The 17,945-nt window shown below is 35.8% G+C and overlaps 1 protein-coding gene and 1 pseudogene across 1 annotated transcript; both read left to right on the forward strand.

Moving 5' to 3' along the window:
* Positions 1-1,969: 1,969 nt before the first annotated feature.
* On the forward strand, positions 1,970-2,368 carry LOC142624949 (uncharacterized). Its single transcript, XM_075798669.1, has one exon. It carries the CDS (start codon positions 1,970-1,972, stop codon positions 2,366-2,368), a length of 399 nt encoding a protein of 132 aa, XP_075654784.1.
* Positions 2,369-9,554: 7,186 nt separating this feature from the next.
* Positions 9,555-11,912, forward strand: LOC142624114 (zinc finger BED domain-containing protein RICESLEEPER 2-like; annotated as a pseudogene).
* The last annotated feature ends 6,033 nt before the right edge of the window (positions 11,913-17,945 follow it).

The following is a 17,945-nucleotide window of genomic DNA, read 5'->3' on the forward strand; positions in this document are numbered from 1 at the left end:
GACTAGAAGGGTGTTGGTAGATAATGAGAGTTCGACGGACTTCTTGCATTACCCCTCCTTCCAACAAATGAAGCTTGGATGAGATCAACTTTATCCAGTAAACTTACCCTTGGTAGGATTTGGAGGAATGAAAGTGCAACCCATGGGTACCATTACATTACCTGTGGTGGTAGGAGCATATCCCCAATAGATAACCAAAGAAATAAACTTCCTTGTTGTTGATTGTTCATCGTCATACAACACTATCATTGAAAGACCAACTTTAAATAGTTGGAAAGCAGTAACCTCTACCTACCATTTGTCTGTTAAGTTCCCAACAGAATACGGAGTAGGTAAAGTGTAGGGAGATCAATTGGCTGCCAGAGAATGCTATTTAGCCATGTTGGCCATGGATGAGCACGTGCAGAAGATGAACATAGACGAGAAAAGGGTTGCTGCGAAGCCCATGGAGGTGTTGGAAGACGTTCCCTTGGATAAAGGTAACCCCGAGAAGTTCATTAAAATTGGAGCAAGCATAGAGAAGAAGACAAAGCAAGACCTTGTCCAATTTTCAAAGAAGAATATTGATGTGTTCGCCTGGAGTCTTGAGGATATGCTAGGTATTGACCCGAGCGTCATTACCCATCGTCTGAGTGTATATTCTTCTTCTAAGCCCATATGTTAGAAGAAAAGAGTTTTTGCCCCTGAGCAAAATAATGTGATCAAAGAAGAAGTCCAAAAGTTGACCACAACGAAGTTTATCTGGGAAATTTATTACCTCGACTGGCTAGCTAATGTGGTAATGGTCAAGAAGGCTAAGGGCAAATGAAGGATGTGCGTAGACTTTACCGATTTGAATAAGGCTTGCCCCAAGGATAGCTATCCATTGCCACATATTGACCAGCTGGTGGATTCAACTGCGGGTCATAAATTGCTAAGTTTCATGGACTTCTTCTCGGGTTACAATCAGATAAGGATGGATGAGGTGCATCAAGAGAAAACATCCTTCATCACTAGCCAAGGCTTGTTTTGCTACAAGGTGGTGCCCTTCGGTTTGAAGAATGTGGGGGCACCCTGTCAAAGCCTGGTTAACCATATGTTTCATCCACAGATTGGACGAAATGTGGAAGTTTACGTATATGATATGCTGGTAAAGAGTTTGGGCGAGGAAAAGCATTTGGATGACCTTCAGAAGACGTTTGATACACTTAGGTAATATAACATGAAAATGAATCCGAGTAAAAGTGCCTTTGGAGTTTCATCAGGTAAGTTTCTTAGATTCATGGTTTCATACAGGGGCATTGAAGCGAATCCCGATAAAATCCAAGCAATACTGAACATGGAGCCACTAAGGAGTATCAAAGAAGTCCAGTCTCTCACCGGACAAGTTGCCGCCTTTAACAGGTTTATCTCAAAAGCTACTGACAAGTGTTTGCCATTCTTTAAAGTTCTAAAGAAGGCATTTGAATGAACGGACGAGTGCTAGAAGGCCTTTCAAGACCTCAAGGCCTACCTCACTACTCCTTTCCTGTTAAGCCTGTCTATACCAAGTAAAGAATTATATTTGTATTTAGCGGTGTCCTCATATGCAGTGAGCTCGACATTGATTAGAGAAGAAAGGAGGATACAGAAGCCGGTTTACCATATGAGCCGGGCGCTAAGAGGAGCGGAAGGACGATATCCAATGATGAAAAAGCTAGCCTTTGCTTTGGTCACAGCTTCTAGGAAGCTGAGACATTACTTTCAAGCTTATGTCATCAACGTCCTGACAGATCATCCACTAAAAAAGGCAATGAATAAGTTGGAAGCTGCAAGACGACTAATCCAACAGGCCGTAGAGCTTAGTGAGTTTGATGTCAAGTACCAACCAAGAAGCGCGATAAAAGCACAAGGATTGACAGATTTCATTGTAGAGTTCATTCCCAGTCAAGACGAGCTAGACAAAGAGGAAGGGGCTTAAAGGTGGGTCATCAATGTAGATGGCTCGTCCATGTTATATGCAGGGGGTATCGGAGTTATACTCAAGCCCCTAAAAGGAGATAAGTTGAAATACACAGCCCGTCTACAATACCAAACTACTAACAATGAAGCTGAGTACGAAGTTCTTATCAAAAGATTAGAATTGGCTAAGTCCTTGGGGGCGGAGTTAGTAGTCGTTCAAAGAGATTCTCAGTTGATCATCAATCAAGTGAATGAAATGTGTGAAGCCAAGGAAGACCGGATGAAGAAGTACCTTAACAAAGTAAAACGACTCCTCAAAAGATTCAAAGAAGCCATTTTTGTTCAACTCTCAAAGGAGGAGAACATGGAAGCGGATGTTTTGGCAAAGGCAGCTTTAGTGGGGGAGCGATGGACGACCATGACCAAGTTCAATATGTGCCAAGCATAAATCTTCCAGAGGTACAACAAATTGAAGGAGAAGGAAATTAGATGACTCCAATAATAGTTTATCTTAAAGATGGAAGGCTTCTAGAAGACAATGACAAAGCTAGGAAGTTGAGGATTAGAGCTGCCAAGTATGTCCTCATAGACGAGGTACTGTATAAGCAAGGCTTCTCTCAGCCTTACTTAAGATGCTTAGTTCCAGACGAGTTGAATTATGTGTTGAGGGAAGTTCATGAAGGAGCATGCAGAAATCATTCGGGAGCAAGAGCATTAGTCCATAAAGTCGTCCGTGCAGGCTACTACTGACCAACTATTCAAGCAGATGCTAAGGCTTATGTCAAAATGTGTGACCAGTGCCAGCGCTTCAGTAACATCCCTAGCTAACCATCAGAGTATTTGACCCCGATAATGGCCTTATAGCCCTTTGCGCAATGGGGACTGGACATTTTAGGTCCCTTCCCGCTTGAAACCAAGCAGATGAAGTTTTTGGCTGTAGGGATCAATTACTTTACTAAGTGGGTGGAAGCCGAGTCCTTGGCAAAAATCACTTAGCAAAATTTCAAGAACTTCGTGTAGAAGAATATTGAATGCAGGTTTGGGATACCCACAGTACTAATATCTAACAATGGATGACAATTTGATAACACACTTTTCAGGGAATTTTGTGAACAACTTGGAATCAAAAATCATTATTCCTCACCCTCCCACCCACAAGCGAATGGCCAAGCACAAGGGAGTATGGCCAGATGAGCTACCAGGTGTTTTATGGGCTTATAGGACGACTGTGAGAACTCTTGCAAGGGAAACCCCTTTCAAACTAGCCTATGGAAGCGAAGCAATCATACCTGCAGAAGTACACATGGCCAACCACAGGGTAATGCAGTATTAGCACGAGGAGAATGAAGAACAACTTCGTCTTAACCTCGATCTCATTGACGAGGTAAGGATAGATGTGGAGCAGAGGACAGCAAGGTACAAAAATCTTATAGCTAGGCAATACGATACGATGGTGAAACCCAGGTGCTTCAACGTTGGAGACCTCGTCCTTAAAATGGTCTCTTTGGCAACCAAGAACCCAGCTCATGGGAAACTGGGACCTAATTGGGAAGGACCCTATAGGGTCATTAATTGCAAAAGGCAGGGATCATACTACCTAGAAGCTCTAGATGGACGGAAGCTGGATCACCCTTGGAACGTCGAGCATCTGAGAAGGTACTATTAGTGAAGGGTCAGCCTGGATGAGTAGGGTCATGGACGAAGTTGAAGTGTTTCCCTCATCTTTATCCATGTTTATTACTCTGTTTATTACTACTACTGCATGTTTTAAATATTTTGATTCCCTAAAAAGTGCATTAGGCTCTAACTTATGCACTGTCTAAAGACAAGATTATGGTGGACAAGGTTACATACTTAGTCTATCTATTTGTATAAGTATTTTTATTTCCCTAAGGCACTGGCTTTTAAGCATGTGCCATGCTTGTGGACGATATTTTATATTATGTATATGCATTTTGGATTTCCAATGTATGTGATACATAAATCTAACTCTCATAATTTCTTCCACAAGAAGGCTAAGACCTAAGACGAGAAAAATCCCTGGACGTAAGGGTGTAACGTCTACAAGCTTTCCTTAAAATAAGGATAAAGCAAAGAAACAAAAAGGCATACTCGTCTAAACAATAAACGAGAAAATGCATGCTCAACTAATGGACAAGGTAAAACCTTAAGCATAAGGGTCTAAGAAATGGACGAGAAAATGCACGCATATAAGAATACTTGAAATCTATGGATAAATACAACTAGCCAAGATGATCCAATTTTTGGACGAGTTAAATGTTGGAGGCATCTTACCTAAAGACGAAAGTAAGCTGTCCAGCTTATGGATGAGGAACAAGAGTTGGCTAAGTCAAGTTTCTGGACGAACAAAGCTGGTAAAGGCAATGTCATCTATAAGACGAGTTATACATGTGAAATTCAAAGAATGGCAAAAATATTGAACATAAGGGAATTCTTGAACAAGGACGAGCTAAACACCATGAGTGGATAGACCACACTTAAAAAACCAGTATAACATGGAAAAAAGTTTGTCCATATGACAATACATTCAATAGTAAATAAAGCAATGAAAATAAACATTCATTTATAAAAGCTTAAAAAAGGGTAAATGACCACCGTCTGAAAACCCTTATAAGTTAAAGACTAGAAGGAAATTGTTTGAAAGCTCGTCACAAAGACTATAGATGAGACAAATGTACTTGAATAAATTTAAATGGCCCAAAACAGCGGACCTCATGCATAAAACAAAAACAAAAGAAAAATGACAAGATAATTTTTCAAAGACTTTTCACTAAGGAGGATTGTTTCCATCGTTAGGCTCATCCTAGGTGGGTTGGGTGGTGGCATCATCTTCAGAGCTCGTTTAGAGTAGAGAGCTTGTAGCACCAAGGTTGAGCTTAATGGAGCTAAAGTTAATTTTAGGGAAGTTTTTCATAGCGTCCATACGAAAGTCTTCAAAACCAGCTACGTAGTTAGTGTCCAACAAATCAGTGAATTGTTTGGAAGCTCTAAACTCCACTACAACGTCTTCTTTGGCCTTGTTAAGAAGGGCGCTCAACTCATCGTTCCACTTTTGAAGGTAGTCAAGACGAGTGTTCTTCTAAATAGCGTCAGCTCTAAGCTCTTTGACGAGGTTCTGTAGTTCCTTGGCCTCATCTTTAGCCTTGGTTACCACTTCAGCCTAGCCTTTGCAGTCATCCTTGACCTCTAGGACCCTCGTCTCAAGTAAAATCCTCGTCTTATCCAACTCCGTGGCCTGCCTGGACGCGGAAATTAACTTTGACATTGCCTACATAAATGATCAAAAACTCTGTTAAAAAAATGTATATACATATACATATTACTATGACAAGATGAAGGAAAAGTAATTACATACCTTGAATAGATCATGAACACCAAAATGCTTAAATTCTTTCAAGGACATGTCATAGCACGCAGCTATGTCCTCACTGGTTATAGACTTCTCAAACCTTTCCCAAGCTAAGTCCTCACTTTCCAAAAGGTTTATAGGAACCCTCTGGGAAGGCTGGGACGAGGAAGTCGCAGTGGTTTTGGCTGGAGTGACTTCAGGGGGAATGGACGAGTCAACATCAAAAACTTGGACGAACGATTGAGAGGTGTCCCAGGCCTGGACGACCCATGGTTCGCCATCTTTCCTCGACGACTGGGGAGGTTTCCCAAGTTCAACGTCTTGGATAAAGATTTTCTTTTGTTCCCAACGGAAGGACGAGGCTGGGATTGAGCCTTAGGCCTGGTCGCCTCATCCACCACCTCCTTTCCCCTATTCTCCTTCATGGTTGCCATCCCTAAAGGGAAAATATTAGAGTTTAGCTAAAGAACATAACCCAAACAACACAAATAAATTCCAAGTAAAAAGAAAACTCGCGTCTGTGAACAGTGAGCTCGTGGGTAATAGCTTCAGTAGATGGCTCAGGGCTGAGTCCCCACGTGGCGAGACGTTGAAGGGTCACCAGCGAATGAAAGCTCCTATCAACGTATAGACGAGCTCTGTGGACACAATCACGATGAAATTTGCTTAAAGATGATCATCTAACAGCTGAAAGAGAAAGAAGAAGAAAAAAGGGTTAGACGATTATAAATAAAAGATAAAACACTATGTAAAAAAAAAAGGCGAAAGCAAAACAAAACACAAACTTACCTTCAGGACGAAGGTTGCCTAATTCTCCGGTATATGGACTAAATGGATCCCTGCCAACCTCTACAGGGTGCCCAAACCAGAAACCAGAGACGAAGAAAAACTCTGTTTTCCAATTTCTATCAAACATTACCAATGACTTGATTAATCTACAATCTTTGCCCCTGGCTGTAAATTGGTAAAAGCCAAGGGATTGACTAATCACTGAGGGTTTGTAGCAGAAGAGGAACTCGTCCACAGTGAGAGGACGACCCCCTTCAAATACTTCCCTCCACAAAACTTGCATAGAAACGACTAATCTCCATGCGTTGGGGTTAAATTGACACACTCCTAAACCTAACCTAGTAAGTAATTTCCTAGCAAAAGCATTAAGGGGTAACCTAAGTCCCCCTAGAAGATAAGCCTCGTAGACGCCTATCCCAAAACGAGGGTTGCAACACCACTCCCCACGGACGGCTAACCTAGGGTTAAGGTCGTCGGGAATTTGGTATCAAGCCCTAAGTGAATTAAGTCTCTGTTCATTCGTTTTGGAAGGGATGCCTACAGCGCAACTATAAACTATCTCCTCTTTGTCTAAAGGAGGAGATGGAGGGACGCTCGTCGAAGGACCAACTCGAGACCCAGAAGCTGCCCTCGTCCTAAGCTGCTCCTAAAAGACCTCTAATGGAACCCCAAGGACGCTGGATGTGTATTCCTCGCCCGTAGTGTTTCCCCCAATGCTGCTAGTACTATCACTACTACTATTAGAACTATAACTAGTTGTATCATGGTACTCGTCTATGTATCTATCAATACTATTGCTAGAAGAGGAAACAACAATTTCAAGCATTTTGGAAGAAAACTTAAAACCTAAAGACGAGGATAAAGAGAATACCTAGGTCTAGACAAAGAGAGACCATAGACGCGGAAAAACTTCTAGACGAGGAGCTAGACAACAGATGTCCAGGAAGAAAATTTCAGAAATGTGAAGGGTAGGAGAGGAATTCCACTATTTATAGGCAGCGGAATTTGACATTTGAAACGACATGACCAACCAAAAAATGATGTGGCATACTCCTCTAAAAAGTGAATCAACAATACTAGTTAATAATGAGATCATGACACGTGGCACACCTAACTGCTGACATAAGGACACACGTCCCAAAGAATAGTGTTAAGCCATGCAGTACTCTAGACGACCCTTGGACAAGGGGGCAATTGATGGTGAGCTGAGAATTGAACCAACTCCAGACTTGTCCAAAAAAGTCATTCAGGTCTAGTAGATAAAAATGAACGTCCTTAATAGGATGGTTGTCTAGGGGCATAGGGGTCGTCCATGAGTCAGGTGCTTGGACGACCCTCGACACTTGGAAAATTCCATGGAGGTTTATCCACAAGATCCAGTAAATAGAGCCACATGTCATTATTTCAAGGCAGAAATTAACTTCCAACGACAGTTATAGAAAAAGATAAAATATTCTAACTCCTATAGCGGTTAGGGGTGTCCACTGACCCGGAGCAACCGACCCGCCCGCCCGAACCGAAGGTCCACGGGCGGATCCGAATCAGCCTATGGTCGGTCATGGGTTGCCAAAAGAAAAAAACCGAATATTTCGGTTCGGATTCGGATTTCAAAAAATTTCACCCGTAAAATCCGAACCGACCGAATCATTTATATAAAAAAAATATTTTATAAGATTTGACAACACCTGCAGGAACAGCCCATACTCAGCAGCCCAGCAATGCCCAGCCCGAGTCTCAAAGTAACTTTTTCTCACACACCATCCAACATCCATATCAACCGTCCATCTTAAATTGAAATTTAAAATGAATGGTCTTGATGAGAGACCAACTGAGCTTGATATGATTGATTAGGCATTACATAGTGGCACAATAACCCATTCTAAATCAACGGTTAAAATCAAAGATGAAGAGCCAATCCAACGTTGAGGGTTAAATGGGAAAGATCCAATATCTCTCTATGCCTCTCACAAGTCTCTTCATCAGTTTTCACTTCAGACTTCAGAGACAAACGGTCATGGCTTTGGCTTCCCATTCACGCCTCCTCCCCTTTTCACTCTTCCTCACCTCTTCAATCTTCACTTCTTCAGTCTCAGACTCTTAGTTCTTTACATGGCTCTCTCAAGCTTTCTTAAACTCTCACAGTCTCACACTCTCTAAAGGCTAAACCGTTTCTCCAAATCCAAAGTCTAAACCGTCTCACACTCTCTTCACTGAGTCAGTAAGGTAATTGTTATCTCTCTGTTTCTTTTTTGTTAGTCTCGTTGGTTTGTTATGGAAATCAAATGTTAAAATCAAATAAACCCATAGATTCATACTATGAAACCCAAACTAAAAAAAACTTAGAAACCCTAACTATTTTACATTTGTTCTTTGTTCTTTTCTTTAATTAATTTTGATCCTGTTTTAATTTATTCAGGATTGAAAGCTGACTCCAAGAATTATTTTTTGCCCTCAAGTTTGAACCCACACACCCACGGCTTTAAGGTATGGTTTGTTAATTATGTAATGCTTGTAAATTGTAGTGATACCCAATTATGGTGCTCTTCGCTTAAATCCAATGAGTATTACAATATATGGTTTGGTTATTATTCCATTCTCGGGTTTCCTAAATGTATTGTTAACATTAGACATTATTTTTTTATTTTCTGAACTTATCATTTTCTTTATTTGAGCAGTCAATACCCATTTTTTTTATTTGGTTTATTTGAGTTCAAAACATGGAGTTTAATGCTGTGAACTGGTAACTTTCTATTGCAAGTCACCTTTAAAAAGTTAAGTTTTTTAAGGTGGGCAAAAAATTTGAGATGGAGGGAGTGTGTGATTTTTTTTTTTTGAGTAAATTTTGTGCATCTATTATTGCTGAAGTTTTTGGGCATTTGTTGCTCTTGCTGATTGTGAGACACTACTACTAGCACGCATGTTAAGATTTGAAGTGGTTTTATTTTGTGCTTAGTGTGGAAGGAACCTCTTGTACCTTTATGGACATTGAAAAACTTGGATCAATTGAAATCAGTAATGCTTCCCATCTTGCTTGAGACTTGAGAGCCTTTATTTTTTTGATAATCATTTAATAAAGATTCATTACTTATAAAAAAAACTACGGGAACTTTCACTTTGGCTAGCTTTTTTGTAAACTAATCTAACTGATAGAGTATTTTTTTGATGCATTAATGTGGCTTGCAGATGCTTTTAATTTTGCTTTTCTATTAGTTCGTAGCTTTGTATGTTCTCTATTGCCCAAATTATACAAGGTTTATTTAACATTTTGGTTATAGCATCTTATGGAAGTTTTAATTTACCTTGCTTTGCTTTTAACACATTTAACACCAAGAAGTTGATTATATGAGAAGATTGTTATAATGTGACTATTCCTAATTTTGGCTTATGTGGTTATCATTTATTATTATTACTATTAAAGCTATGAATTATACTTGTTACTCTAGTTTGCTAATGCGTATCTTTGTTTTTTTAGGCCATGGAAACCTTCACTAATGAACCCTTTGTCCAAACACTAGCTGCTACAGAAGATGTTGGTGCTATTCCCACCCAATTTGAAGATTCTGCTACTACCCAAGCTGAAGCAGCTGCTGCTGCTGAGTTGCCCCCAGTTCCACCATGCCAAGTGAGTATGACAGCTCCTGTTAGTGGTACTTATAGTGGCAGGAAAAAGTCACTTGCTTGGGCTTATTTTGAAAAAGTAAAGATAGGTGAGGGTGATACTAGTAAAACTAAGGTTGTTTATAATTTTTGCCAAAAATTGTATAATGCTGATAGTAAGAGTTGTGGTACTAGTAATTTGTTAGCTTATGTGCCAATATGTCCCAAGAACCCTAATAGAGATGATCTAGTTAAAGGGCAAAAAACATTAGCTTTTAAACCCAAAAAGGATGGAGATGATGGATTCCACCTTGTGTCAACAACCTTTTCTGTTGAGGCTTCTAGAAAGGCATTGGCCGAAATGATTATAATTGATGAATTGCCTTTTAGGTATGTCGAGGGATATGGGTTTGAGAAGTATGTAACTACCTTACAACCTAAGCTTCGATTAAAGGATATCCCATCTCGCCAAACTGTGGCTAGAGATGTGATTGAAATTTATAATAGTGAGAGAGATAAGCTAAGGAAAACCTTGAAGGGTTGTAGGGTGTGTCTTACTACGGACACATGGACTTCTGTTCAAAATTTAAATTATATGTGTCTCATATGTCACTTCATTGATGATGTTTGGAAATTGCATAAGAGAATTTTAAACTTTTGTCAAGTTGAAGACCACAAGGGGGAGACTATAGGTAGAAAAATTGAGATGTCATTGCGTGAGTGGGGTATTAATGGGATATTTACCTTGACAGTGGATAATGCTAGCTCAAATTTAACAACAATTAAATTTTTGCAAAGGGTGACTAAAGATTGGAATGTGACAGTTTTGGGAAATGAGTACATGCACATGAGGTGTTGTGCTCATATCCTAAATCTCATTGTGGGGGAGGGTTTGAAAGAGATTGATGTATCTGTTGCTAAGGTGCATGAAGCTGTGAGGTATGTGAAGTCCTCACCCAATAGAAGTCAAACTTTTAGGAGTTTTATGGAGATGTTAGGTATGGAGTCCAAGAGTCTTCTTAGTTTAGATGTACCTACTAAGTGGAACTCGACCTATATCATGTTAGAAACTGGTGAAAAGTTTGAGAAAGTGTTCCTTCGAATGGATTTTGAAGATGATGGTTATTCTCCGTACTTTAGGACTAAGGAAGATAGTGGTGGTTTGGGATCTCCGTGTATGGCTAATTTCCAAAATTGTAGGTCATTTGTGACTTTCTTAAGGCTTTTTTTATAATGCAACGAAGAAATTCTTTGGTTCTTTGTACGTTACTTCAAATGTCTTTTATGATGAGATCTTTGTTATTCAGGAGAGTATTTCCAATTTAGTTAAATCCCAAAACACTCTCTTGAAAAACACAACGACAAACATGCAAACTAAATTTGAGAAGTATTGGGGGGGAAGGGGAGAAAATTAATCCTCTTTTGTATGTGGCTGTGGTTCTTGATCCACGAAAAAAATTAAGGTTTTTGAAGTTTTCTTTTTCTGAAATTTATGGGAATTTAGTTGCAGAAGTGATGGTTGATAAGGTGAAAGATCTTTTGTACAAGTTGTATAATTTTTACTCTTCTATTCATTCACCAAATGTGCAAGAACAAAGTGAGAGTGAGAGGTCAGAATTGGAAAGTGATGGTAGTGATTCATATGTGATGGTTCACTCGCGATATGAACGTTTTTTGGAAGTTGAGCAATCTGCAGGTTGTAGTAATGAGCTTGAGAAGTATTTGGCTGAAAATTGTGATGGGAGAAAGGATGTGAATTTTGAGATATTGGAGTGGTGGAGGGACAATTGTAGTAGGTACCAAGTGTTGTCTAAAGTTGGTAAGGATGTGCTGGCTGTACCAGTTTCCACTGTTGCATCTGAGTCTGCATTCAGCACTGGAGGTCGAATAGTTGATCCATTTTGAAGTTCACTATCTCCTCTCATGGTTCAAAACCTTGTATGTTCACAAAATTGGCTTCAAGCCACAGTTCCAATTTCTCATCGCCGGTCAAGGGATGATGTAGAGGCATTGGAGGAGAAGTTACTTGACTTAGGTAATATGTTTAAATTCTGAAATTTAGTCTATTAATTTTATTGAATGTCTTGTGTATTCAAGCAAAATTTAATTTATTGTGTTTATTTCCTATTCTTTTCTAGTTTTAAATGAACAACCAACAGTAAATGCAATAGCAAATTCCAACTCAAGCAAGAGTTTCACTTCTAGCAAACGACCATTAATTAGCATTGATGATTAATCGCTGACTTGGTATGATTCTGCCTTTAGCCCGCTGCTATTATAAATTTGGTTTCCTTACTAGCTAGTATTGTATTTGGTACTAATATATTGTTTGTTCCGTCTATTGTAGGAGGATGGTAATTTATTTTGTAAAGAAGAGAGCTTTTTGGGAATATTTTGGAAGCTTTTTTAGACATGTCACTTTTCTAACTTGTAACGATACTCAACTGTCAATGCTTATAGAAAAGAAATCTTAGTTCATAGGTTTTCCCTTCTATTAGTTATAGACTTATAAACTTTAGAGTAGTCATTCAATGTTTTGGAAAAGCTATTTTTTGGGAATACCTATAGTATTTGATTGTTGTAAGTAATTATGGGTTACCAAGCTTTCAACCTTAATGAGTTACTGGCCAAAAACTTGCGGTAACTGCCTCTATGGTAGTATTGAAGTTTATTTGTTGCTAGAAATATTATTTGTTGTGGTTGGCAGGTTTTCTAGGCATTGAGCTACTAGCTTACTGCCTTGTTGCTTATATTATTTGTTGTGTTTAATTTTTGTGGTTAATGTGGGAAAGGTTATGTATGTGGATTGATAGGTGCTACTTGTTTCAGATCACAGGTGATAAAAAAAATAAAAAAAAAAAGCTTTTTGGTGTGTTATGTTGATCACAGGTGATGAAAAGAATAGGCATTTTCTGGGCCTTTTAGATATGTCCTAATTAAAGCCCCATTTTAAAATAAGTTTAATAAAAATAGGCCTAATTTGAAATATATAGCAAATTTCAGTTGCCAAATCGAGTAATTTGGGCTAAGAAGGCCCAAAAAAATGAAATTACCAAAATTTTAATAATGTTAAAAATTCCGGCCCAATTTGAGGCCCAGACCCGTCAATCCAACAACTCCGACCCGTACAACCGATTATCCGAAACGTCGAATCCGACCCGAATATTCGGTCGATTACGAGTCTGAAATTCAGTAACCCGAACCAATCGGGTCGAGTTTGGTTTGGGCTCAAAACCGACCCGGCCCGACCCGTGGATAGCCCTAATAGCGGTTATGGAAGTTAACCTTGAACCCTCTGACCTCCTCAAGTATAGGGGAAGTTACAATACAGATAACCACTTCAAGAACACACTATATAAACACTCATTCACATCAAACGAAGGTAAGTTTTTTGCAACTCCTAAAAAGTTGGAACTCTAGAATTTGAAAGAAAAACTAACTTTAGCATTGGAGGGTTCTTGGCCGGTCCACCCCAGTCATCCTTTGATCGTGTATTCTTTTTTTCAGGCCTTCCAAACAACCACCAGCCCTTTAAAGTCCAAAGCATCCAGTCTACTGATTTTTTTTTTGCATCATCATTTGTAAATAATAAAGACAATTACTCAAGCATTTAGGAACATCATATAACAAAGACATAATAATTTGTTGTTAAACAGAATATTTATAAATAGTAAAAAAAAACTGCACAAAGACCATCTCTTTCAACTGCCAAAACTGTTATTCATTATATTGTCTAAATTATCCCGTTGTTTTTCCAAATAAACTAAAATCTGACAACAACACAAAATAGGGCATTATAATACGATTTCCCCCCAAATCAGGTCAACAACAAACACCATTCATTAAAAGTATCTAGGAATATCACATAACAAAGACATAATAATTGTTACTAAGTTGTTAAACAAATTATTTATAAATAGTGAAAGAAAACTGCACAAAGACTATCTTTCAATTGTCTAAACAGTTTTTCATCATATTGTCCAAATTATCCCGTTATTTTCAAAATAAACTAAAACTGATAACAACACAAAATAGGGCATTATAATATGATTTCCCCTCAAATTAGGTCAACAACAAACACTATTCATTAAAAGCATAATTCGAAGTCAAACTCCTCTGAATATGTAAAACATATCAAATGTGATGTAATCAAGTCAAATATTCAATGCAAAATCAAATTTAAAATTTTTAGTAAGGCTTTAAAGTCACACAATAGAAATAGGTGACTAATCCCAAGTAAAAATATTGGTTTTAGCTTTATACATGATGATTGTAACAATTTTTCCTTAATAATTAAAAAAAAAAAAAACCAAGAGTACAATTCCAAGGGGGAAAAAAGTACCAAAATATTTTTGAAAAAAGAAGAATTATTGTGTAAATACTATCATAATCTAATCCAACATGTGAATTAATAGATAAATAAATAATTTAAAACACAAAGTTGAAATTTTGTTTTCTTAAAAATCTCAAAAAATATAGTAATGAGATAATGACGATGAAGCGCAATATAAAATATTTGTAAACACTAAAACAATTACACAAGCATTTAGGAACATTATATAACAAAAACATAATAATTTTTTGCTAAGTTGTTAGACAGAATATTTATAAATAGTAAAAGAAAACTGCACAAAGACCAGCTCCTTCAACTGCCTAAACTGTTCTTCATTATATTGTTTAAATTATCCCGTTGTTTTCTAAATAAACTAAAACCCGACAACAACAAAAAATAGGGTATTATAATATGATTTCCCCCCAAATCAAGTCAACAACAAACACCATTCATTGAAAGTATCTAGAAACATCACAAAACAAAGACATAATAATTTGTTACTAAGTTGTTAAAGTTAAACAGCTTATTTATATATAGTGAATGAGAACTGCACTAAGACTATCTTCTTCAATTGCCTAAACTGTTCTTCATCCTATTGTCCAAATTATCCTGTTGTTTTTCAAATAAATTAAAACCTAATAACAACATAAAATAGGGCATTATAGTATGATTTCCCCCCAACTTAGGTCAACAACAAACACTATTCATTAAAATCATAATTCAAAGTCAAACTCCTCTGAATATGTAAATTGTAAACACATCAAATGTAATGTAATCAAGTCAAATATTCAATACATAATCAAATTCAAATTTTTTAATAAGTCTTTAAAATCACAATAGAAATAGGTGGTTGATCCCAAGTAAAAGTATTGGTTATAGCTTTATACATGATGATTGCAACTATTTTTCCTTAATAATTTAAAAAAAAAAAAAAACTAAGAATACAACTAGGTCAACAACAAACACTATTCATTAAAAGCATCAGTGTTGTAAATAAAATGATAAAAAAAATACTCGCATGAAGGAATACATATGAATTAGTCATTAATAGAACAATAAGGGTACAAATCTCTAATAAGAGATCTTTAACACCCTTAATTCGGATTCCTCTTATGGGGTATTTGTCAAATTGTATCTTTTCTATTGTCAAAGATTAAGTAAGACTTGTGAATACCTTTTTAATGACATTTTTTTTTACTCTTTATTCATTTCATTTTTTAGTTATAAATATCAAAATTAAAGTAAATAAACATGTAAAGGCAAAATTATATGTAAAGTTAAAACCACCTCAAGATGAATATGTATAGACAATATTTTAGTTTCGATTTTTCATTGATTTCTTATTTAGTTATAACATTAAAATTAAAGTAAATGAATATGTAAAGTTAAATAAATTAAGATGAATTGTTTCTCAAAAAAAAAATCAATTAAGATGAATTTGTAAAGCCAATATATTTACATATTTAATATTGTCAAAAAAATTAATGGTAAAAAAAAAAAAGAATAATAATGTGTTCAATGACGTAACAGATAAGGAAGTTCAAAAATAGCATAATAATAATAAATGCTCCTCTTAAACTTTTAAATATAATATTTATAGATAAATTTGGTAGCTAGGCTATTCGTGAATAAATTCCCAGAATCTAGTTAATCCTTTTTTTTTTTTTTTTTGAAAGGTAGTTAATCCATTTAAGGCATACAATCCTTAAGTTGATATTATCCATCGTGCAATGTGGCGGCTTGGAACCTGGTCCCTGTCAGAATGGGGATTTGGATAGAGTGCAGCAATTGTGCAGTTACCCATTTTTTACTCACAAAACAAATTTTAATAACTTTTTTACTTTATTTATTTAATGGTTAATATTGAAAGTTTTTTTTTTTAACTAAAAGGTAAAACAGGTCTTCTAATTTCCTTTAGATTTTATTTCAGTTTTTTAATTTTGTTTTCGTTCATTTTAGTTTTTTAAGTTTCAGATTTACGCAATTAAGGCATTTTTGTTAAATTTTGAAAAAAAAAAATGTGAAAAATATTTTTTAATTATTAATTGAATTTTTTTAATTTAAAAAATTTGAAGAAAAATTTATAAAATTAAAAATTTAACCACAACATATAATAAAAGTTGATGGAAAAGTTTTAATTGAATAAACTTAAAAGTTAAAGAACTGAAATGAATAAAAGCAAAATTAGAGAACTGAAATGAAATCTAAAGAAATTTTAGAAATTCAGATTTGCATTTTATCTTTTTTTTTTTTTTTTCTCAACTTAAATTTAGCCATTGAGAGTGAGTATTGCGTCATATCTCAATCTTAAAACTGCACAGTTTTCCATGCACGTCACAGTAAATTCACGGAGAAGTCAACCAAATTCGCTACCATCTGGTTCTGGGATATTCTGCTCATACATGATTAGCTTAGAGAAGAAATTGACTTATTATTAACAGTTGAATTTTTCACACCATCTCTCAATAGAACTGACATTCACTTTTTGGACCTACAACAAACAAACAAAAAAGAATATAAAGAAAAAAGAAAAAAGAAAAAAGAGATCGGCACTATTTTTATTGCACTATTTATATGAAAGAATAACGGGTAGGTTTTTAAATCATCTTTGTTGTTGCCAGGAAGCTTTCGTGTGGTGGATTGCTTCGATCTGGTACTTCTTGAGCTAATTATGCTGTCAAAGGAAGTCTACACATGCATAACAAAGATTTAGCTGTTTACCCAAAAAAAAAAATAACAAAGATTTAGCTTGCATTACTGTTGGCAACCCAAATAAAGGTCTGTTTTTGTTGAGTCAAACCCCACAATGTGACATCCACCATATATAATTTGGTTCAATTAGCAATTTTGGGTGGAGCTGCATGATTTTCTTTATTCTTGTATGTATAACTAACAAGAACTATATATAGGAGCAAAGTAACTAAAAGTTAATTCGTTGCCATGCCTTTCCAAATAAAAAAGAGAACAGGAGATATGCTCTTCTAAAAGCACTAAATGCGATAACAATCTTTACATATCCTTGTAAAACTTAGCTCACACCTAAATATAAAATATTTTTTTTAATCAAAAATTTTAAATTGTGTCATTTCTGTCAACTTGAAATATATTCATTTCAAACCTCATTGAAATTTGTTGTCCGCAATAATAGGGCCCAATCTAGGACCAACACAATTGGAGTCTGAGGAAAAAAAAATTTAGTGGGACTTCTCTTATTTAAATACTAATTGTATAATATTATGTTCTTTTTTTTTTAATTTAAAAAACTGTTTTACTTTGCTTTTGAGATACAAAATTACCACTAATTATGTTTTTGTAATTTCCTCGCTAATTCACTTAATATTTCTTGTGACATATTCTATCTCTTTTTTTTTTTTTTTCTTTAATGAGAAGAATGACATATTCTATCTTAAATAGGATTTTATCAATTTTAATTTTGGATAACTACATGCAAATGTAACATATATATTTAGTTAATATTTTATTTTTTTCATAACTTAATGTGTTAATACTTAATTGGACTATTTTCATTTATTTATAAAATGTATTTAAAAAATTTTAATTCTAAAAATAAATCTAACTAATCAATATTAGAATAAATATTATGTCTGAGATGGTTAGTGTCTCTCTTGGTATTATTGGACTTCAAATATTGAACAATGAATCAGTAATGACTACTTTGTCTGGAAAACTATTAATTCTATTTTCAGTTTTGATAGAGAGAGAGAAAGAGAGAGTAAATTTTTTGAGAGATTTAAAATTTTTACTCTCTTAATCTACAACAAACATATTAACAAGATGTGCAACATTAAAAAAGTATATATTTATATATTTTTAATAAAATTATTCATTACAATTTTTGAGCCTTAATTAAAAAATTTACACTATAATATCGATAAACAAGGCATTTTATTTGCCAATAGAAAAGGTCCTCTTTTT

This window comes from Castanea sativa, chromosome 2 (genome assembly GCF_040712315.1).
Source record: "Castanea sativa cultivar Marrone di Chiusa Pesio chromosome 2, ASM4071231v1".
NCBI lineage: Eukaryota > Viridiplantae > Streptophyta > Magnoliopsida > Fagales > Fagaceae > Castanea > Castanea sativa.